At 35.4% G+C, this 23,134-nt stretch overlaps 1 protein-coding gene across 1 annotated transcript in view; it reads left to right on the top strand.

The window, feature by feature from the left end:
* ttn.1 (titin, tandem duplicate 1) overlaps window positions 1-23,134 on the top strand; it is a 337,974-nt gene that overhangs the window by 81,507 nt on the left and 233,333 nt on the right. The window contains 24 exon segments of the mRNA XM_052029783.1: window positions 1,350-1,628; window positions 7,602-7,889; window positions 8,623-8,901; window positions 9,112-9,393; window positions 9,480-9,758; window positions 9,920-10,198; window positions 10,320-10,598; window positions 11,794-12,081; window positions 12,306-12,584; window positions 12,842-13,123; window positions 14,480-14,758; window positions 14,934-15,212; window positions 15,746-16,024; window positions 16,152-16,439; window positions 16,696-16,974; window positions 17,527-17,808; window positions 17,928-18,206; window positions 18,397-18,675; window positions 18,818-19,096; window positions 19,430-19,717; window positions 20,450-20,731; window positions 21,513-21,791; window positions 21,918-22,196; window positions 22,785-23,063. Coding sequence (XP_051885743.1) covers window positions 1,350-1,628; window positions 7,602-7,889; window positions 8,623-8,901; window positions 9,112-9,393; window positions 9,480-9,758; window positions 9,920-10,198; window positions 10,320-10,598; window positions 11,794-12,081; window positions 12,306-12,584; window positions 12,842-13,123; window positions 14,480-14,758; window positions 14,934-15,212; window positions 15,746-16,024; window positions 16,152-16,439; window positions 16,696-16,974; window positions 17,527-17,808; window positions 17,928-18,206; window positions 18,397-18,675; window positions 18,818-19,096; window positions 19,430-19,717; window positions 20,450-20,731; window positions 21,513-21,791; window positions 21,918-22,196; window positions 22,785-23,063 — 6,744 coding nt within the window.

Below are 23,134 nucleotides of genomic sequence, written 5' to 3'. Positions count from 1 at the left end.
AAAGAAAGTCTTAAACTTAAATTTAGGGCTCAAGTTTTGAATTTTTAGTGTCTACCGTTTTTGGTGCATAAAACTTCTGGGCTTTGTGGCAGGGCAATGATACAGCATTAGTTGTTAAAGCCACAAATTGCTGGATTATTTGCACCAGCCTCGCAAAAGTGGAAACTTATCTTCATTCTCCATGCATGTAAGGAAACTGATGGATTGATCCATGCATATGAAATAATCTTACTACAGACATTTGGACTAGTGTTCCATGTTGTAAGGGCATTTGAAATTGTGTGATTTATGGTAGTTACATAAAATTCAATCTTGTTGGCTCAGAAAGAGATTTTTGTTTGTTCAATTGAAACTATCAAATTACACGCAGGCGATAAATTGCTCAGAAATTTTCAAACACTTTTTGTTTCCTTTCTGTTGCTTACTGTTTATTTTTTCAATCACTCTATTAATCCAGTCTTTTTTCAATCTCTTCTTTTTTACTTATTTAATTTGTCCTCAATTCATTCTATTTCTTTCCATGTTGCTCCCTCCATCCTTAAATTTAATGATTATTTGAATTCGACCACTGGACGATGTTCAGAAAGTACCAGTTGCTCCTTTGTAAAGCTATGCCATATTACTTTGTATTCTTAGCAATTTATTTTGCAAAATTAATGCATCTTAAAGGGTGAGGAAAACAACTGATTTTAATGTTCAACCCCTCCCTGTCTGAATACCCTGACAACCCATGGCAGCTAGCTATGGTCCAAGACTTTTGAACTGTATATCTCTGATTGAAAGAGACATTTAAAAATTAGTCAAATAGATTTAATAACTTTAAAAATTAAAATTCATGTAGAGTACTTAAAAACATTAAAATAAAGTAAAATAATTCAAAGATTTCCCTTTATTAATTTTCTTAAAGAAATGGGGTCTCCTTGGCACACCATCTAGCCCTAGCAAAGAATTTATAGGACAGTTGCAAAGTACCTACTCCCATTTCTCCATGTCATTGCTTTGCCACTGAACTTGACAGTGAGCCCAGAGCTTGAGAAGGAGGTTAGATATGCTGGCACCTGACTTCCAGAGTATTTTGGACCTTTGACTTTTGCAAAGAATGTGTGAAAGTCTAAAACAAACTGAGTCACTAATAGTTGATAGGTGGATTGAATGAACATTTGTTTAACCAGTTCTCCTGAACATGAGGGACGCATGAACAGATGCTTTAATCTTTACAAATAGAGATTGTCCACGTCTGGTTTTAGATTCGATGGCTTGGTTCAGGGAAGGAAAATTAATGGATTTAAATGGTCTTCCATTGTTTCTTATATTCTTGACCTCTAATATTATTTATTTTATTGTCACAGAACCTGCAGCTATTATAGAAAAAGCAGATTCTATTAGTGTAACTGCAGGAGAGCCAGCAACATTGGACTGCAGTTTTACAGGAACACCAGAAATTAAAGCCAGATGGTTTAAGAATGGCACAGAGTTGATTACTGGGAGAAAATACAAAATCAGCATTACAAATAAGGTTACTAGTTTAAAGATTCCTTTTACCGAGAAAGAGGATAGTGGTGAATATACCTGTGAGATCGAGAATGACGTTGGTCGCAGCAGTTGCAAAGCTTCCATTACAGTATTGGGTTGGTATTTTTACTCTTTAATTTCATTGCAATTACTGAAATATTTAAAAGGAACAGCAAAGATTTTGGAAGAAATAGTAATCTTTGATTTCCCACCATGTGTTGGACAGATCGCATAGTTCCACCATCATTTAAAAGAAACTTAAAAAATGTGGATGGCATCAAAACTTCTTTTGTTAAGATGGAATGCAAAATCTCTGGTTCTCTTCCGATGAGTGTGCTTTGGTATAAGGACAATGAGGAATTAACAGCTAATGAAAAACACAAGTTTTCTTACCATGATAACATTGCACAATTGGAGATTCATCAACTAGAGATGACGGATGGTGGAACCTACACTTGCAAAGCAACAAATGCTGCTGGAACTGATCAGAGTATTGGTGTCTTAACTGTGAAAGGTTTGAAATGTTGCATTCAATTTCTTAATTGCTTCAAAATTATATTGACTAATATCCTTCAGTTATCCAAAGTATTACTTGTCTTTAATTTACTGCATTAACAAACATGTTGAGAATGCATGTATTATACTTGTGCTCTCTTATTTTAACATTTCATTTTCATAAAATGCACTGTATCAATTTTCATTTCATTTTCTTTGTGATAATGACTAGTCTTCCTCTGGAATTTTCAGAACCTCCATATTTTACTGTGAAGCCTTTGTCCCAGGATGTTGTACCTGGTTCTAAAGTACAGTTTAGGAGTGTTATTAGTGGAACTCCTCCAACAACCATCAAATGGTTCAAGGACAAAAAGGAGTTGGTGCCAAGTAGTTCACTTTACATTTCAAAGGAAGGTTCAACAAGTATGCTACAACTCCATTCAGCAAAAGTCTCTGATACTGGTGACTATACTTGTCGAGTCAGCAATGAAGTTGGCACTGAATCATGTGTGGCACATCTTTATGTCAAAGGTGTGGAATTTCTAATGACTCATTGTAGCGTTGTAAATGGTTTTGTTCGATTAAGTTTGTTTTGAAAACAATCTTTATTTGAAGGTTTCTTTTCTCATAGCTTTCTTTCAATTGTTACTTATTTGTACTGTCTTTCTGTTCAACCCGAATCTTCCTTCAACATGAATACTAATTTCTTTGTCTTACTTTTATCAGACCAATGAAAAATTTATCTTTTTCTGTCTTTTATTGATTTAACTTTTTGTAACATGACCACATAATTCTTGTATGGGATTTTAAATTTCTATTCAATTTGCATATATTGTGGGACATGATGGCCAAACTAAGGTGCTTTGTTTGCTACCTTTGAAATCTGGAAAATCAGTTTTATTTACATATTTTTATTCAACTTTTTTCTATAGGCAGGCCGGTGGAAAACACATCAGGAATGTCTTATTTTTACAACTATTCCCTTGCTGGATAATTACTATGGGATAGAAAAATGTTTGTAATTGGGCACTCCAATCAAATCAAAGACAAACCTTGTGAAATTATGCTGACAAAGATAAACACAAAGATGGTTTGGTGTGAAATCCTTGAGTTAGAAACTTAGTCATTTGTTTTTATAAGTTTTACATCAATAATTAAAAAAAACTTTTTTTGAGTATTGCACAATGCTGATCAATTCAATACAGCATGAACAAAGAAGTACTATTCACAGAACATTAAATTTAAGGCAGTAGAATTATCACAAAAGAAAACCTCATGAGAGCCAGTCCATGAATTGCCATGACTTAGTAGTGAGGCCACAACTTAAGTTTTCTGTTTTGCCCAACTTGTACTGCAGGGGTGCCACACAGTGTTAGGCTGTCTCCCAAATGGTCCCTATAACATTGCATGCTTTTGAGGGCCAGCTGCTGTTTCTTTCCTTTGTTTTTTCACTCTTATCTTTTAAACATTACAACACTGTGAATTTAAGCAGAGGAATTTGGACCCATGTCAACTCCTTTCAGCAGATCATGCTCAATCTGGCCTACCACATGTGCTTGAACCCTTCTAGGCATGGTAAAATTTTGTGGTCCTGCGGGTCCATTTTTCTAGGAAGCTTAGCTGTGACACTGTCAAACAAAACAGAGCAGCTTAAAAAAACCTTCTGGTGCTAAATTTTGATTAATCCCTAATTTTAGATAATAGAAATTGTAGTTAATGAGGAACATTTTCAAAATACAAATTCAAGTTGCTTTTTGAGAGAACAGTGGCAACACAGTGTATGGATTGGAGTATCAGAATGACATTTACAATGGAAAAAACTGTTACAACTATGGAACTCATGATATAATAAAAATATGAAAAAAAATCTAATGGGAAAAACATGATAAGTGAAGTTAGGTGGTGCATATCATTGGTAGAGATTAGGCACAGATGAATGGATATGCTGATAAATAGACAAGAAGACAGTTGTATAGATCAAGCAGCTAATTTGTGAATTGTAACCTAAAAGACTCCTTTTGTTCTTAAGTTAGGGTTTTTTTGATTTTAAACATTTTGGAGTTTGCTGTTGATCTTTTTATAAAGATGCTATTCACATATTTGAATGAACATGACTTTCTTCAGGTATAGCTTGTGATATGTCATTTTTCAGGGACCTTTACAAGTGTTAGTGAATTGCATTTCATGCTGCTTAAAAATATTGATTAATGACAGATGACATTTTCTCTCTCTCTCTCTCTCTCTCTCTCTTTCTCTCTCTCTCTATAAATATATAAATATATAAATATATATATATAAATAATGACTTGGATAACATGCTAGTCATTAGTTTTCTTCCAGCATATTCATTGAGGTCAGGTAAAATCTTTTGAATTTTTTTTCTCATTCAGTTCATTACATTTTGGTTTATAGAGCCTCCAAACTTCATTCAGAAGCCAGACCGTATAACATTATTGAAAAAAGGAAGTTCAACATCTATTGAATGCACTGTAGCTGGTACACCTGAGATCAAAGTAACCTGGTACAAGCAAGAAAGTGAAATTCTCCCAAGTGACAAATTCAGGATGTCATTTGTTGATTCAAGATCAGTCCTTGAACTTATTAATGTCAATGTGGAAGACAGTGGACATTACACTTGCAGAGCAGAGAATGAAGCTGGCTTTGACAACTGCATTGTTACAATTACTGTTAAAGGTGTGTGACCAAAAGATATAATAGAGTTATAGAGTAATATAGCAAGAAAAATGGCCCTTTGACTCAACTTGTCCACGTCAACCAAGATGCCCATATCCCTCTTAACCTTTCCTAACCATGTAGCTGTCCATGTGTCTTATAAGTGTTGTTATTGTACCTGCCTCAACCACTTCCTCTGGCAGCTCGTTCCATATACACACCACCCTCTGTGTGAAGAAGTTGCCCCTCAGTTCCCATTTAGACCTTTCACCTCTCACCTTAAATCTATGCCCTCTAGTTTTTCATTCACTTTCACTGGGAAAAAGATTGTGTGCATTCACCCTGTCTGCACCGCTCATGATTTTATACAATTCTATAAGGTCATCCCCTCAGTTTCATACACTCCAAGGAATAAGGTCCTACCCTGCCAATCTCTCCCTATAACTCAGGCCCTTGATTCTTGGCAGTATTCTCATAAATCTTCTTTGCAGTCTTTACAGCTTAGTGATGTCTTTCCTATAACAGGATAATCAAAACTGTACACAATACTGCAGGTGCAGCCTCACCAATGTTTTGTACAATTGCAAAATAACATCCCAACTACTGTCTCAACTGCCCTGACTGAGGAAGGCCAGCATGTGAAGTGCTTTCTTCACCATCCAGTCTACCTGTGATGCCACTTTCGGGGAGCAATGTACTTGTACTCCTAGGTCCCTTTGCTCTACAACACTTTTCAGGGTCCTACTATTCACTGTGAAAGTCCTACCGGGGTTTGACTTCCGAAAATACCTTGCACTTACCTAGATTGAACGCCATTTGCTATTCCTTGGCCCACTTACCTAGCTGATCAAGATCCCTTCGTAATTTTTGATAACCTTCACTGTCTATGATACCACCTACTTTAATATCATCTGCAAACTTACTGGCCATGCCTTGTACATTCTCATCCAAATCATTTATATAAATGATGAACAACAATGGGCCCAGCACAAATCCCTGTGGCACACCACTACTCACAGGCCTCAGTTTGAGAAACAACTTTCTACCATCACCCTCTGCTTCCTAACATCAAGTCAATTATGTATCCACTTAGCTAGCTCTCCCTGGATCTCATGTGATCTAACCTTCCACACCAGCCTTCCATGTGGGACCTGGTCAAAGGCCTTGCTAATGTCAATATAGACAATATCCACCACCCTGCCCTCATCAATCCTCTTGGTTACCTCTTCAAAAAACTCTAATAGATTTTAATGAAGAAATTTTGAAAACTTACTTTCCAGTGGTATTTCTTTTCTGCTTGGGTATCTTAATTCTTTTTCTTCCTTTTTTTTAAAGAACCTCCTTCTTTTAGCAAGAAACTGGAACCTGTTGAGGTAGTGAAAGGAAATGACATCAGTCTCGAATGCGAAATTGCTGGTTCAGGTCCATTTGATGTCACTTGGTATAAGGACAATAAGCAGATTCAACCAAGTATTAAATTCAAGATGACGACTGGAAAATCCTTAGCTAGTCTTTTTATTCAGAACGTTGATATTTCAGATGCTGGTGAATACCAGTGTGAAGTAACAAATGACGTGGGAAGTTGTTCTTGTGCAGCTGTAGTCAGATTAAAAGGTCAGTTACCAAATGCCAGCCATTTTTTTTTTGATATTTTCAATAATCCCATTTTGGATTTCATTCTTACTAGGTTTCATGACTGTAGCATGACAAAATTACTGAGAGTCTGATTCTTATCTCTAATTCATGCAATTCTTAACCCTAAATCAGAACCACCTTCCTTTGTGAAAAGGATTGAAAATGTTACAACATTATCTGGAAATTCAGCCACTTTTAACAGCCAAATAGAAGGCTCAACTCCCATATTTGTCACATGGATGAAGGACAAAGAAGACGTCAGAGAAGATGACAATATTAAGATATCTTTTGAGAATGGTATTGCTGTACTGCACATTGCTTCTGTAGAATCAAATCACAGTGGGAAGTACACATGTCAAGCTGGGAATGATGCAGGAACTGACAAGTGTTTTGCAACCTTGTCAGTAACAGGTTGGTATAATACACTTGATCTTTGTGAATTTTAGTAATGTGTCAAGTAGTAAGAGGTAAAACATTACTTTTTTAACTTCATCACTTGAGAAAGTATGGTTTTCCTTGCAGAACCTGCACAAATCATAGAGAAACCAGAGCCCTTAAGTGTAACTTCAGGAACAATGGCAATCTTGGAATGTGTTGTTGCTGGTACTCCAGAACTGAAAGTTAGATGGTTCAAGAATCAAGATGAGTTGACGTCCAGCAGAAAATATAAAGTGACATTTGTGAATAAGGTGGCAGTCCTAAAGATACAATCTGTTGATAAGGATGATAGTGGGGAATATGCTTTTGAAGTACAGAATGAGTTTGGACACAGCAGCTGCACAACTTCATTGACAGTACTAGGTTGGTGATTTTTTTTAATGTGTTGAAAAGAAACCATTGATAGTACATATTAAAACAGTAGCTGAAAGGGTATAATATAATTATAACATAGACTGAGAAGATTATACTTTAAATGGTCTGAACCCAAAGTTATATATTCAACTTACATTGTCTTCTAAATATATGCAATCAGTTATAAACAGAATCGTCAGTACTTTCATGATTATGCCTCATCATCCAGATGTTATGGAATGGAGCATGTTTACTGCATCTCCTGCTGAATAGTCCATAATATTATATTGAGGTGCTAATATATCATAAGATCAGAATTTACATTACATTAAGAAACAGATCTTCTAGTTTGCAATAGAAGTAGAAAATGGCAGCTCTTCTACCTCTTACATTTTATTTCCATTACCATCATGTTTCTGATGGGGAGGATGAGTAAAAATCTTACACTGGATGTTTCAGCTGAAAAGCTTTCTTTGTTGTTCTGTGTTGTATAGATCGAATAATTGCTCCATCTTTCATAAAAAGTTTAAAGAAAATGGATAATATATTGGGATCTTTGATGCACATGGAGTGCAAAGTATCTGGTTCACTTCCAATCAACATTTCTTGGTATAAAGATGATACAGAAATAATGGCGAATCACAAATACAAAATGTCATTTGAAGAAAATACTGCGTTTTTGGAGATTAATGAACTTGAAATCACAGATGGTGGAAATTACTCTTGCAAGGCAACAAATGCTGCTGGGAGTAGTAAATGCAGTGGATTCCTAACTGTAAAAGGTTTGAAGATACACTTTTTCAATCCTCTTCTATTTTAAAATGCATCCAATGCTGATTTTCTGGTTAAAATGGGCTGAATCATGCTGGCTAATAGCAGAAGTTCCAGAATCACTGGCATTTAGCTGTTTAAATGGTGGTAAGTCCAAATGTGATGTTCACTCTGACTCTGGACTCCATACAAGGTTGGATTGAACATAAGGTCTGAACTCCATTAATTTCAAAGGGCTTTGTAAGGCTTTGGATTAGAAGGCAAATGGGCTAAGTTGCTTGATTATTTAATTTTAGCTTAATGCCTTTAATTTATCAGCCAAATCATTTAATTTTAATATATATTTAAAATTTACTTGTTCTAATAGTTTTTAAATGTTTCTAAAAACAGCTAAAACCTATTAAAAATCATTCAGAGCTTTTACAACTGGCAGAGCTGCAGACTGGGCTTTACTGCCTGTTGAAGCATCACTGCAGGCTATCCTCTAGACCATGCCAATGGATGTACAGGGAAACCTAGGTGGAGGAGGGGGGACCATATCAGCAAAATCTCACCCAATATTGTTTGTTTCTTCACTTTCTGTAACAATGTAGATAAACTATACATATTTCAACTTGATAAAATATTTTGACATTATCTGTTTCAGTAACAAAGTGCTGGAGTAGTACAAATAATTCTAGAAGTTTCAGTATTTTTACCGCTGCTGAAAACACTAAACAATTTTTTTTCTCAAATGACTTTTAGAACCACCGAACTTTATAGAAAAACCAATGTCCCAAGAGGTTGTGCTTGGTTCTACACTACAGTTTAAAAGCATTGTGAAAGGAACTCTTCCACTATTTGTCAAGTGGATGAAGGATAATAGGGAGTTGAAACCTGGCGCAAGATGTTCCATTTGGAATGAAGAAACAACACACTTCCTTGAGATAATTTCAACCAAAATTTCTGATGCTGGTGTTTACGACTGTCAACTCACCAATGAAGCTGGTTCCGTTATTAGTACTGCAAATGTATTCATCAAAGGTTTGCATTTTTTGTTAATCTCAATAGCAATTTAATTTTGTGTATCATTTTTAACATTGTAAAAAATCTTCCTTTGCTTTCTTAAACTCGTATAAGAGTAACTCTTACTAGGTGATTCCTTGTCCTTTGTCCACTTTATTTACTGTGTCTAATGTGTCTAATTTGACTTTGTAATTCCAATGTTCAAGTTTACTACATTTCATTTCTCAGAGCCTCCAAGTTTTGTTACGAAGCCACCATCTTCATCAGCACTGAAACAAGGAGAATTTGCACGATTTGAGTGCAAAATTACTGGTACACCTGAAATCACAGTAACATGGTATAGAAATAATCAAGAAATTAGAACCAGTGACAAGTATAGGATATCATTTCAAAACTCGTTGGCTGTTCTTGAGATTGCTGATGTAAAGGTGGAAGATAGTGGGGATTATTCCTGCGAAGCCCAGAATGATGCTGGTGTTAACAGTTGCAACTTTGTGATTCAGGTTAAAGGTGTGTAAAACAGTGCCTTAAAGAGAGATTGAACTCTTTGACATATGATCATTTTCTAAGCCACATTGTTATGTTTTACTCTTCAGAGCCTCCCTCATTTACAAAGAAACTTGAACCTGTTGAGATAATTAAAACTAGTGATATTACTCTTGAATGTGAGGTGACTGGTACAGCTCCATTTGAAGTTTTGTGGTATAAGGACAATAAACAAATTCGACGCAGCAAAAAGTATAAAATGATCTTTGACAATGTGTTAGCCGGTCTTTGCATTTTAACATCCGATACCTCAGATGTTGGCGAATACAAGTGTACTGTAAAGAATGATGTGGGAAGTTGTTCATGCAGTTCTACGGTCAGTTTGAAAGGTCAGTTCTCATGTTTGTGGGAACATATTTGGCTTCTGCTAATTGAGACAATGCTCAATTATTTATGATACAATTCTACCTTTTAGATTAAAACATTTCAACACAATAATGAAAAGCTAAAATTAAAATTCATGTTTGTATAACCATTTGTTTTAAATCAGAACCACCAAGATTTATAAAGAAGATTGAAAATATAACCATAATGTCTGGTAATTCAGTTGTATTCCAATGTCAAGTAAAAGGCTCAAAGCCTATTTACGTAACTTGGATGAAAGATAAAGATGTTATCCAAGAAGATGGTAATATTGCTTTGTCTTTTGAGAATAATATTGCTACACTTCAAATAAATGCTGTTGGAGAAAATCATGCTGGAAAGTATACGTGCCAGGTCAAGAATGATGCAGGAACTGAGAAGTGCTTTGCCACATTGTTGGTAGCAGGTCAGTGGGATATTGGTTGGCCTCCATTTTAACTAGTAGTGGATTCAGATTTTTTGCCATGTATCAAGGAAAATGAGATTAATGCAAGTAATGTATTGAAGAGATTTCTTTTTCCTCATAGAACCAGCAAAAATCACAGAACAAGCACAGTCACTCAGAGTGACAGCAGGAAATACAGCAAACCTGGAATGTACTGTAACTGGTACACCAGAACTAATAGTTAAATGTTTTAAGGATGGTAATGAAATGGTGTCCAGCAGAAAACACAGAATCAGCTTTGAGCGTAATGTGGCCAGCCTAAAGATTTCTTCTGTTTCTAATGATGACACTGGTGAATATACTTTTGAAGTCAAGAATCAGTTTGGAACCAGCAGCTGTAAAGCTTTATTGACAGTATTAGGTTAGTGTTTTACTTGCAATTTGAATTTGATTATGAAATTGTGTTCACGTTGACCATCAACAAATATAAAGGCTGTAGGTTTTTTCGCATATATAATATGATTAAGATCCTTGCCAGATTCAATGTGCTGATTTGGTTTTGTGTTTCTCCAGGCAGCAAGGCTATTGTATTTTCAGATGGTCTTCCACTCAAGCATTGATTAGGCCTGAGCTTCTTAACTGGGTACTCGCAGGCAATACACAAGGATGCTCCAGATTCCAGCATCTGCAGTCTATTTTGTTTTCATAATGATGCTGGTATATTGCTTCCCATGGTTTTTATAATATCCTAATTCTGCAGGGAAATACTGGCAATTCCCTTTGTAATTGCCAACTTTTTCCTGTGTAACTATTAGCAACTTTGTGATTTCCACACAAAGTTTCCCATGTAAGTCTTCATGTCGGGGTCAGCAATTTAGGCATATTCTTTAGTGTTGAATATCCGGACCAGGTGCCTGGAGACACAGAGAGTGTTTCTCTATTGAATTCATTGAAAGGAAAATATTCCCAAGGACTAAGGTCAGTAAAAGTTAGTTTAAATTTTAGATAATTGTTTGAATGTGTTAAAATAATTTTGAGTATTTTAGGCATATTCATTCTTTAAACAAAAAAACTTTTAAACATTTAAAAATATTTAATAGTTTTAAAACTTTGAATTGCTTTTTAATAGTTTTTGAATATATCTGATTGTTTCTGTATTTAAGAATCATTCAGAAAATTTCAGAGTGTTCTACAACAGATGGCACTTGGTAAGCCATGTATATGGCATAGCCAATTGTCAAATTTTTTCAGGATTTTCAGTAGGTAAGTATTTTCACTCCCCCATATAATACCATTACATCACTGTAGCCTTGCTGTCATGGAGAATGTTGCTATGATGGAATGAGCTGACTCCTCGTGTGGGAGCTGCAATAAAATCTTGCATAGCAGTTAGCAATGCGGATGGTCACTGATGATTGCAATTTCTGCGTTCCACAATAGTGGGACAATGCACAACAGTGATTTCAGGACTTTTTATTGTACTTCTGAATATTCGCTGAAGGTATATCCTACAAAACACAAAATTTCTTGCTGGGAACAAAAAGCACAATGAATTTGATTCATTTAAGGCATTTGCTGTTTGAGTTGATCAGCTGTGCTTTTGGTATCTTGGACAGATCAACTAATTCCTCCAGTTTTTACACGAAAATTACGGAAAATGGACAGTGTTTTAGGATCATCCATACAGATGGAATGCAAAGTTTCTGGTTCTCTTCCAATGAGCTTCTCATGGTGTAAAGATGGCATATTAATAACGACTAGTGAGAAATACAAAATATTATCTCAAGATAACACAACAACTTTGGAAGTGAATCAACTAGAGATTCCAGATCGTGGAACTTATATTTGCAAGGCAACCAATTCAGTGGGAAGTGATGAATGCAGTGGTTTCTTAAATGTAACAGGTTTGAAAGTTGAATTTGCTTTCAGTTCACTCTATATTTTTATTGTATTTATACTCTTCTTAAATTTTTGATTTTTGCATCTTACCCCAAGGCAACTTAAAATTTGATTGCAATTTATTGTAATTTCTTATTTTAATTCTGACATTTTATTTTTCTTGACATACGATGCAGTGCAAACAATGTACTGATTGGAATCCAATGTTTTTTTTTCACTTGACTTTCAGAGCCGCCAAGTTTTGTAGAAAAACCTGTAGCACAGGAAAGCTTACCTGGTTCAACAGTGCAGTTTAGAAGTGTTGTGAAAGGAACTGCTCCACTAACTATAAAATGGCTGAAGGATGGCAGGGAACTGATGTCTGGAGCTGATTATTTCATTTTAAATGAAAGCTCAACAAGTTTACTTGAGTTGTTTTCAGCCAAGGTTTCTGATTCGGGTGACTATATTTGTGAAGTCAGCAACAAAGTTGGCAGTGCCACTTGTGTGGCAAGACTCTTTATCAAAGGTGTGCAATTTATCTGTATTTGTTTAATTGTTGTGGAATGGTTTTAAGAGTGCCGTCTATTTACATTTGTGTGCAGGAGTCTTTCTTTGATTTGCTACATAATTTTCTCTGTTATTCTTAATGTTAATTTTGTGCACTGTGTTGTCTTCCCTTGTTCTTCTTGCATGTTCCATGTGTCTCATTCTTTATAATGAATGGAATCATTTTGGACTTTTGTACTGTATGTATAGTTAAATTTACAATGTTGTTTTCTACAGAGCCTCCGTATTTTATTATGAAGTTAGAACCAACAGCAATATTTAAACAAGGAGAGACAGCAAGTTTTGAGTGTAAAATAACCGGCACACCAGAAATTAAAGTGACTTGGTTCAAGAATCATCATGAAATTAGTGTCAATGAAAAATATAAAATGTCATTTATTGATTCTGTGGCATTCTTGGAGATTGCTGATGTAGGCCTGGATGACAGTGGGAATTATACCTGTAAAGCCCAGAATGAAGCTGGCAGTGAAGCTTGTGACATTACAGTTACAGTTAAAGGTGTGCAAAATTCTCTGTTCCATTTTACATCATTAGTCCATCAGCTTATCCAGTCATGTTGCAACTGATGCTTAATTAAGGAATAATGAGGGCCTTGTCATAAGGAGCTGATTCTTGTACATTTTTAATTGGCCAATATATTTACCATCTAATTGCCACTTGCCTTCTGATTCCGACTGGTCCATAAAATAAAACATTTTTCAATGATTTGACTTTTCATTAGGGTGCTGCTGAAGCAGACCAGACTTCCTTGTTGGAGGCCTTGGCATATTTTGATAGCTATGAGTATCATATCCAAAGATCTTGAAGCCCAAAGTTTCTTTACGAGGCCAGGAGTTCCCCTTCTTCTTATGGTCCCAGTATGAGTCATAGAACCATGAAGCACAAAGCAGGCCCATCAGCCTGTCATGACCATGTCAAGCATCACGCATCTATCTCTACTAATCCCATTTAACAGCAGTTGGTCCTTAGCTTTCTTGATACTTATCACAGTGAGAGTATCTGCCTCCATTACCCACTTAGCCAGTGTGTTCCAGATTCCATCCACTCTCACTGGATGAAAAAGTCCTTCCTCAGATCCTCTGTAAATGTCTTATCCCTTACCCTAAACCTGTTCTCTCTAGTTTTAGATACCTCTGCTACGAGAAAAGTTTCCTACAATCCACCACTATCAATGCCTGTCATAACTTTGTATACCTTTATCAGGCCCTCCCCTCAGCCTCCAAGGAAAACAAACCCAGCCTATCCAATCTTTCCTCTCAACTGATATACTCCATCCGAACAACATCCTGGTGAACCTGCTCTGCATCAGTTCCAGTACAACCACGTCCTTTGGATAGTAGAGCAACCAGAGCGGTACATAGTACTCCAGCTGTGGACTAACGAATAGTTTATGAAGTTCTATCATAATCTCCATGCTCTTATATTGCATGCCTTGGCTAATGAAAGTAAATATCTTATATGCCTTCTTCACCAGCTTATCCACATGTGCTGCCATGTCAGGATCCTTAGATTTGTACATTGACATCTCTCCATTTTCAATACTCCTTAAGCCCCTACTGTTCATTGTGAGTGTCCTACCTTTATTAGTCCTCCCAAAGTGTATAACCTCACACATACCAGGATTAAATTATGGAATTTATCCATGTGCAGTTGCAGTGGGCATGCTGCTTGGGGGATCTTTAAACTGCTATTTGGGTCATTTATATATCTTAGGGTCTCAATTTGCAATTATTGACGCTTCCTGCTGATAAAGTGAAGATTTTTGCTGAGAGTGGCTTTCTATGAGAGACATTGTGCAAACCTGAATTTAGTGGCCTGTGATTTGTAAATCATGATATCATGTTTACTCTTCAGAACCTCCCACATTCACAAAGGAATTTGAACCGATTGAGGTAGTTAAAGCCAGTGATGTTACTCTTGAATGTGAGGTGGCTGGAACAGCTCCCTTTGAAGTTTTGTGGTATAAGGATAATAAACAAATACGACGAAGTAAAAAATACAAAATGATTTCTGACAACTTTTTAGTCAGTCTTTGCATTCTAACGTCTGATAGCTCAGATGTTGGTGAATACAAGTGCATGGTAAAGAACGATGTGGGAAGCTGTTCCTGCAGTTCTACAGTCAATTTGAAAGGTCAGTTAAATTCTAATTCAAATAAGTAATCTTATCTGGATGCTGTGTGTTATTTGTTTCATTATCATGGAATTATGTAATATTGGATGTTTTAAAGCAGAATATTTTTAATTATTAAATGTTGGTTGTGTAACTGTAAGTTGTAACCTGGTATATTCTCTTTACTTCAAACCAGAGCGACCAGCCTTCATACAAACAATAGAAAATGCAACGGTATTTTCTGGAAATTCTGCTGTATTTCAATGTCTTGTAAGAGGCTCAGTCCCTATCATTACAAGCTGGAGAAAAGATGACAAACGTATCAAAGAGAATGATAATATTAAGATTTCCTTTGAAAACAATACTGCCACATTACACATCATTAAAGCTGAAGAAAATCACAGTGGAAATTATACTTGTCAGGCAAAAAATGATGCGGGAACAGCGAAGTGCTTCGCCACACTGGCTGTAATGGGTTAGTAGGAAATTACGAATAGAAAAATTTGCCCAGAAATTATTGATTTCAGATTCAGGGTATTTACTTTTCATGGTAAAATTATTGTAAATTTTTGAATGAATTCTGTGAATATTAAAGTAATATATGTTATGGTTGATAATGGAAACATTTTCCATCTTGAGCAGCCATTGTAGGGTTGCTTAGTAATATTTAGAATATAGCTCCTTCTGCTTATCTCCAACAAGCCATAGGCAAATCCTTTGAAAAGCACTTCCAATATAATGGTTTGTTATTTTATCCATTTTCCCTCACTATCTATTTTGTGGGGCACTGCAAGCTGGACTGAGATTTCCAAAACTCATTGCAAGGAATACATTCAGCAAACATGTCGTGAAAGCATTTATTATAGTAGTATTATCTAGATTTGAACCTGTCAATAAACTTACAAAACCACAGTGATGTCTGTTCACCAGAAAATTTATTATCATAAATATCATTCCTGACATAAATACTGAATCAGTTGTGAAGTAACTAATGTATTTTTCCCACAGAACCTGCAAATATCATAGAAAAAACTGAGCATCTTACGGTGACTTCAGGAAATCCTGCTATTTTGGAATGTACAGTAGCTGGAACACCAGTATTAAATGTTGCATGGTTCAAAAATGGAAAGCAGCTAGAATCAAATAGAAGATATAAATTGAGTTTTGTGAATAAGGTGGCCAGTCTAAAAATTTTGTCTGTTGAAATGGATGACAGTGGAGAATATACTTTTGAAGTCCAGAATGAGTTTGGAGCCAACAAATGTAATATTTCATTGACCGTGATAGGTCAGTACACAAATTGTGTTGATGTTTTTCTTTTATATCTTTTGATTCAAAGCCATCACTTATTACAAAGTTAGAAGTATAATACATCATTCGTGTTTTATCATTTTTTTCCTTTTATATTGAACAGAACAAATAATTCCTCCATTGTTTACAAGGAAACTAAAGGACGTGGGCAGTACTTTAGGGTATTTTGTGCGACTGGAATGCAAAGTTTCTGGTTCTATCCCAATGAGCGTTACTTGGTACAAAGAGGACCAAAAAATATCAGCTAGTAACAAATACAAGATGCTATTTCAAGAAAACACTATCTCTTTAGAAGTCAATGAGTTAGATTTTTCAGATGGTGGAACTTACACTTGCAAAATAGCCAATTCAGCAGGAAAGGATGACTGCAGTGCTGTATTAAGTATAAAAGGTTCGAATTGTTGCTTTCCTACATGTCTTTCTTGGTTCCAAATGCAAATACATTCTTTACAAAACAGTTTCTTTATGTAGTTTGATGCAGTAGTGAAGTATCTAAATAAATGAATCAACCATCTTTCTCTTTAAGACTTCTATAGACTTCTGACGGATATATTAGCACATATCATTTGTATAGTTAACTTTAATCTGATCAGTTTTTATAGTTCATCTATGAACCTGTTAATCAAATGTTTTTTTTTGATTTTTAGAACCGCCAAGCTTTATAGATAAAATAATGTCGCAGGATGTTGTACTTGGTTCTATAGTACAATTTAGGGGTGTTGTGAAAGGAAGCACACCATTATCTATAAAATGGTTCAAAGGGGACAGAGAATTGATGCATGGTGTGGCATATTCTATTTGGAATGAAGGCTCAACGTATTTTCTGGAATTGCTCTCAGCTAAGATATCTGATGCGGGTAGTTATACCTGCCAAGTTAGCAATGATATCGGTACAGATGCCTGCTCTGCAACACTGTTTGTTAAAGGTGTGGAATTATGGATTTTTATCTGCAGTCTTGAGTTGTATAAATTGTTTTTATCCTGCTTTTCTACCTTGAAAGTTTAGCTACATCATTTTGTTTTCTTGATGGTTGACCAGATGTTGCTAAAGAAATTGCTAAAGATATTGGCAAACATGAAGTGCACATGGTGGTCTTGAGGCATTCAGATCTGAGTTGCTTGTCAGACCTAATGCTCTTGGAAGCCCCATTAACTGCAAGATGAGGCACACCTAATGGTGGAGAATTCTGTCTCTTAATTGAAACTAATGACAATGATGGCAGCTATAAGAATTCTCATAGCCTAGTATCCCACATCACTACTGAGTAACAAACCATTTTACTGGATGCAGTGATGGGGAACATGAAAAAAAAGAATGCTGTTTCCCTGACTTAAGAGAGGGAGCTCAGTTCTGAGTATGTTTGGTGAATCTGATCTCTTGTGTTTTATGGCCAATTATTTATGTATACATATTTGTTTGAATTAGTTTTGATTATCTTATTGTTGTCTGTTGAAATTTGTAATATTTTGGATTCTAGAACCTCCAAGCTTCATTAAAAAGCTGCACACTCCAACAATCCTAAAGGAAGGAGTCTCAGCACGTTTTGAGTGCAGTATAAGGGGCACACCTAACATAAAAGTTATCTGGTACAAAAATGGTGATGAAATTATAGCCAGTGAAAAGTTTATGATGTCATTTGATGGTGCTGTGGCAGTTCTTGAGATTATTGATGTGATTCTGAACGACAGTGCGTGCTACATCTGTGAGGCACAAAATGAAGCTGGTAGTGAGAGCTGCAGCACTGAAGTTGAAGTTAAAGGTCTGTAATAATGTCTTTTATTCAATAAGACTACATATTCTTTACTTTCTTGAGCAGGAGTACTGATAGTTTCTGTATTTTGACTCACTTAGATATATTTTATTGTGATTACTTTTTAGAACCACCAAGTTTTAGACGGAAACTTCAATCCACTGAGATAGTTAAATCCAATGATATTTCTCTTGAATGTGAGGTGGCTGGTACAGGTCCCTTTGAAGTTATGTGGTATAAGGACAATAAACAAATTCGACGCAGTAAGAAATACAAAATGATCTCTGACAGTTCTTTAGTTAGTGTGTGCATTCTGAACTCTGATACCTCAGATGTTGGTGAATACAAGTGCGTCGTACAAAATGATGTGGGGTGTTGTTCCTGCAGTTCTACAGTCAGCTTAAAAGGTCAGTTTTACAATGTTGTCAGAAGATATTTTCCTTCTGATGGTTAAGGTGACATCAGAATCATCTTATTTCATGTTTGGAAATTCAATGCTGATTTATTTGTAAAAGTCTTCATTTTATCTTACTTTTTAACTGTCATGGGAAAATGAAATAATCCCACTTAGCCATGTTATTATTTATTTTAAACTAGAACCCCCAGGATTTATAAAGAAGATTGAAAATATAACAACATTATCAGGCAATTCAGTTGTATTCCAAAGTCAAGTAAAAGGCTCAAAACCTATTTATTTAACTTGGATGAAAGATAAAGATGTTATTGAAGAAGATGGTAATATTACTTTGTCTTTTGAGAATAATATTGCTACTCTTCAAATAAATGCTGTTGAAGAAAATCATGCTGGAAAGTATACATGCCAGGTCAAGAATGATGCAGGAACTGAGAAGTGCTTTGCCACATTGTTGGTAGCAGGTCAGTAGGATATTGATTAACTTAATATTTCCCTGCACTCCATTGTTTTTTCTAATCATAAATCAATTCAAATACTTTGCCATGCATTAACTAAAATGAAATTCATACCAATGACAGATAAAAGAGATTTTTATTCTCATAGAACCAGCAAAAATCACAGAACAAGCGCAGTCAATCAGTGTGACAGCAGGAAATACAGCAAACCTGGAATGTACTGTAACTGGTACACCAGAACTAAAAGTTAAATGTTTTAAAGATGGTAATGAAATGGTGTCTAGTCGGAAACACAGAATCAGCTTTGAAAATAATGTGGTCAGCCTGAAGTTTCCTTCTGTTTCTAATGATGACACTGGTGAATATACTTTTGAAGTCAAGAATCAGTTTGGAACCAGCAGCTGCAAAGCTTCATTGACAGTATTAGGTTAGTGTTTTATTTGCAATTAGAAGTCAGCTAATCTACTTATCTAATGTGTTATAAAAATAGCTATTAAATAAGGAAATCCTGATTGCATTGAACAGTAACTTATTTAAAGGCAATGTTATAATTTTCAAATTGGAATCTTGTGAAGATGGGATTTGGCAGATCAGCTATTCTGGAAAATTTGAAATTCATTTTATTTTTCAATAGTCATCTAAGACATATATGAATGAACACGACAATTCTTACTTTAAAAAGGCACAATAGATTTTGATTCATTTAGATATTTGCCGTATGAATTGATTGACTGTGCTTTTGTCACTTTACCTTGGACAGATCAACTAATTCCCCCATTGTTTAAAAGAAAATTACGCAGAGTGGACAGTGTTTTAGGGTCTTTCATACAACTGGAATGCAAAGTTTCTGGTTCTCTTCCAATGAGCTACTCTTGGTATAAAGATGGCATATTAATAACGACTAGTGAGAAATATAAAATATTATCTCAAGATAACACAACAACTTTGGAAGTGAATCAACTAGAGATTTCAGATCGTGGAACTTATATTTGCAAGGCAACCAATTCAGTGGGAAGTGATGAATGCAGTGGTTTCTTAAATATAACAGGTTTGAAAGTTGAATTTGCTTTCAGTTCAATTATATCTCTTTTATATTTATACACATATTCAATTTTGATTTTTGCCTCTTAGAGGAAAATTAATATATTTAGAGCTTAAAATTTGATTGCAATTTATTGTAATTTCTTATTTTTACTTCTGACTCTTTATTTTTCTTGACATACAATGCAGTGTAAACAATGTACTGTTGGGATTCAATGTTTTTTTTCACCTGACTTTCAGAGCCTCCAAGTTTTATAGAAAAACCTGTAGCGCAGGAAAGCTTACCTGGTTCAACAGTGCAGTTTAGAAGTGTTGTGAAAGGAACTGCTCCACTAACTATAAAATGGCTGAAGGATGGCAGGGAACTGATGTCTGGAGCTGATTGTTTCATTTTAAATGAAAATTCAGCAAGTTTACTTGAGTTGTTTTCAGCCAAAGTTTCTGATTCGGGTGACTATATTTGTGAAGTCAGCAACAAAGTTGGCAGTGCCACTTGTGTGGCAAGACTCTTTATCAAAGGTGTGCAATTTGTCTTTATTGTGGAATGGTTTTAAATATTGTGTGCAGAATTTTCTTTGGTTTGCTCTGTAATGTTCTCTTTGTTATTATTAATGTGACTTTTGTGCTGTGTGTTGTCTTTCTTTATTCTTTTAAATGTTCTATGTGTCTCATTGTTCTTTATGTTGATTTGTTTTGGATTTTTATATATTCATGAAGTTTGCAACAATTTTTTCTACAGAGCCTCCGTATTTTATTAAGAAGTTAGCTCCAACAGCAATATTTAAAAAAGGAGAGACAGCAACTTTTGAGTGTAAAGTAACTGGCACACCTGAAATCAAAGTCACTTGGTTCAAGAATTATCGTGAAATTAGTATTGATGAAAAATACAGAATGATGTTTGTTGATTCTGTGGCAATCTTAGAGATTGCTGATGTAATCTTGGATGACAGTGGGAATTATACCTGTAAAGCCCAAAATGAAGCTGGCAGTGAATCTTGCGACATTATGGTCACAGTTAAAGGTGTGTAAATATTCCCAATTTCATTTTCCATGATTGGTCTAGAAGTCTTTCCAGCCACATTGCACCTTTTGTTTAATGAGAGCCTCCATTTAAAAGTGAATATTATGCCTTTTTAAATGGGCATTAAAATTAACTGCTAGACTCAAATTGATGTATGGAACAAAAGCTGACCATTTTAAAAGAATGTTTCAGAACTGACTTCTGAAGACTGATTTTAACTTCCAGACCATTGCTGGTTATGTAGGAATCCCTCACTTAGAGACCAAGACTTTCTTCACTGGGCCAGAAGGAGCTCTCCTGCTTCTCCTTGTACCATTATGGAAAGATGTTTAAATTCTCTCAAAGACCTTGCTACTTTCTTAGCAATGTTTATTTGTCTGCAGATGTGGCAGGGAATCTGCATCATTGCTTTCTTATTGTCCAGTGCGATTTAAAGTTCAATCCCATCCCTTTCTAACCAATTCATATTGAAGATTAGATTCCTGGGTATCTAGGGAAATTTTTTTTAATGGGCCTGGCTAAAAATTATTTTGAAGTTGTGGATACTGTATGAAGCAAAAAGGTTGCAGGTATTTGTTGATGTATTTTTGTTAATCTGTGTTAAATTATAGCTATAGCGGGATATATCTGCATGCTGATTGGTCTTCTGTGCTTACCTATAACACATTAAAATAAAAATTATACAGACTTTTCCTATGATAATTATTGTTGGGAATCATTGTGTAAACCTGACCTATGGGCCCGGGGATTTGTAAACATTATTATCGTGTTTGCTCTTCAGAACCTCCTACATTTATGAAGAAACTTGAACCTGCTGAGGTAGTTAAATCTAGTGATGTTACTCTTGAATGTGAGGTGGCCGGTACAACTCCCTTTGAAGTTTTGTGGTATAAGGACAATAAGCAACTTCATCGGAGTAAAAAGTACAAAATGATCTCTGACATTTCTTTAGTCAGTCTTTGCATTTTAACGTCTGATAGCTCAGATGTTGGTGAATACAAGTGTGTGGTCAAAAATGATGTGGGAAGTTGTTCTTGCAGTTCTACAGTCAATTTGAAAGGTCAGTTATGTGCTTATTCAAGTTTCCTGGATGTTGCATGTTACTTTTTTCATTAGTATATTCTTATTAAGTAATACTTTTTCAAGCATGATTTAAATATAACAAGATGTATTCTCTTCAAACTAGAGCGACCAACCTTCTTACAAACAATAGAAAATGCAACAGTATTTTCTGGAAATCCAGCTGTGTTTCAGTGTCTTGTAAGAGGCTCAGGACCCATAACTACAAGTTGGAAAAAAGATGACAAACGTATCAATGAAGATGAAAATACTAAAATTTCCTTTGAAAACAATATTGCTACATTACAGATCATTCATGCTGAGGAAAATCACAGTGGAAATTATATTTGTCAGGCAAAGAATGATGCAGGAACAGCAAAATGCTTTGCTACTTTGGTTGTAATGGGTTAGTAAGAAATTATAAGCACAAGTATTATCGGCATAATATATATTTCATGGTATTTATGTTACCACTAAAATCATTTTAATTTTACAAGTAATTATGTGAACATCAAAGTGAGGAATGTTATAACTGGAAATGGGAATATTTTCCAATTTCAGCAGCCAGAATTAGGTGTGGCATGGTAATATGCAGAATATTGTTCCCTTTCTGATTCTCTATAGTGCCCAATGTGCCATTGCCAACTCTTCAAAAGATTGCTTTGAGATCAATGAGGCATTTTTTTCCTTTTTCCTCAAGTGTGTTTCTAAATGAGATTGATAATCGTTTGTCCAGTTAGGGGTAATTTGGTACCATCAGCACAATGCTGTCAGAATTTTGACTGTGACTGCTTAAGCTAATTTCACATGGAACACCTTCAGCTGCATGCAGAAGGGACTTTTATTCCAATGTTCCTGATTGCTGTGGACCCAAGATATGAGGGATCATACGCATCGGCAGTTTACCCCTCCCAAAATTTATTACCTTAAAATGGTAACTCTTGATTAAATGTTTCTAAATTGTCCTGATGTAAATGATCTAATTTTTTCACAGAACCTGCGAATATCATAGAAAAATCTGAGCCACTCACAGTGACTTCAGGAAACCCAGCTATTTTGGAATGTACTGTAGCTGGAACACCAGTATTAAATGTTGCATGGTTCAAAAGTGGAAAGCAGCTGGAATCAAACAGAAGATATAAATTGAGTTTTGCAAATAAGGTAGCAAGGTTAAAGATTCTGTCTGTTGAAAAGGATGACAGTGGAGACTATACTTTTCAAGTCCAGAATGAGTTTGGAGCTGACAGCTGCAATATTCGTTTGACTGTGTTAGGTCAGTGATTACTTTTTGTTAGTAGCTTTGTTTTCTTGAAACTTCAAAAAATACTGGACCTTATCATAAAG

This window comes from Pristis pectinata, chromosome 1 (assembly GCF_009764475.1).
Source record: "Pristis pectinata isolate sPriPec2 chromosome 1, sPriPec2.1.pri, whole genome shotgun sequence".
Classification (NCBI taxonomy): Eukaryota; Metazoa; Chordata; class Chondrichthyes; order Rhinopristiformes; family Pristidae; genus Pristis; species Pristis pectinata.
The sequence above is the reverse complement of the archived record's forward strand: the minus strand, read 5'-3'. Positions and strand labels throughout refer to the sequence as shown.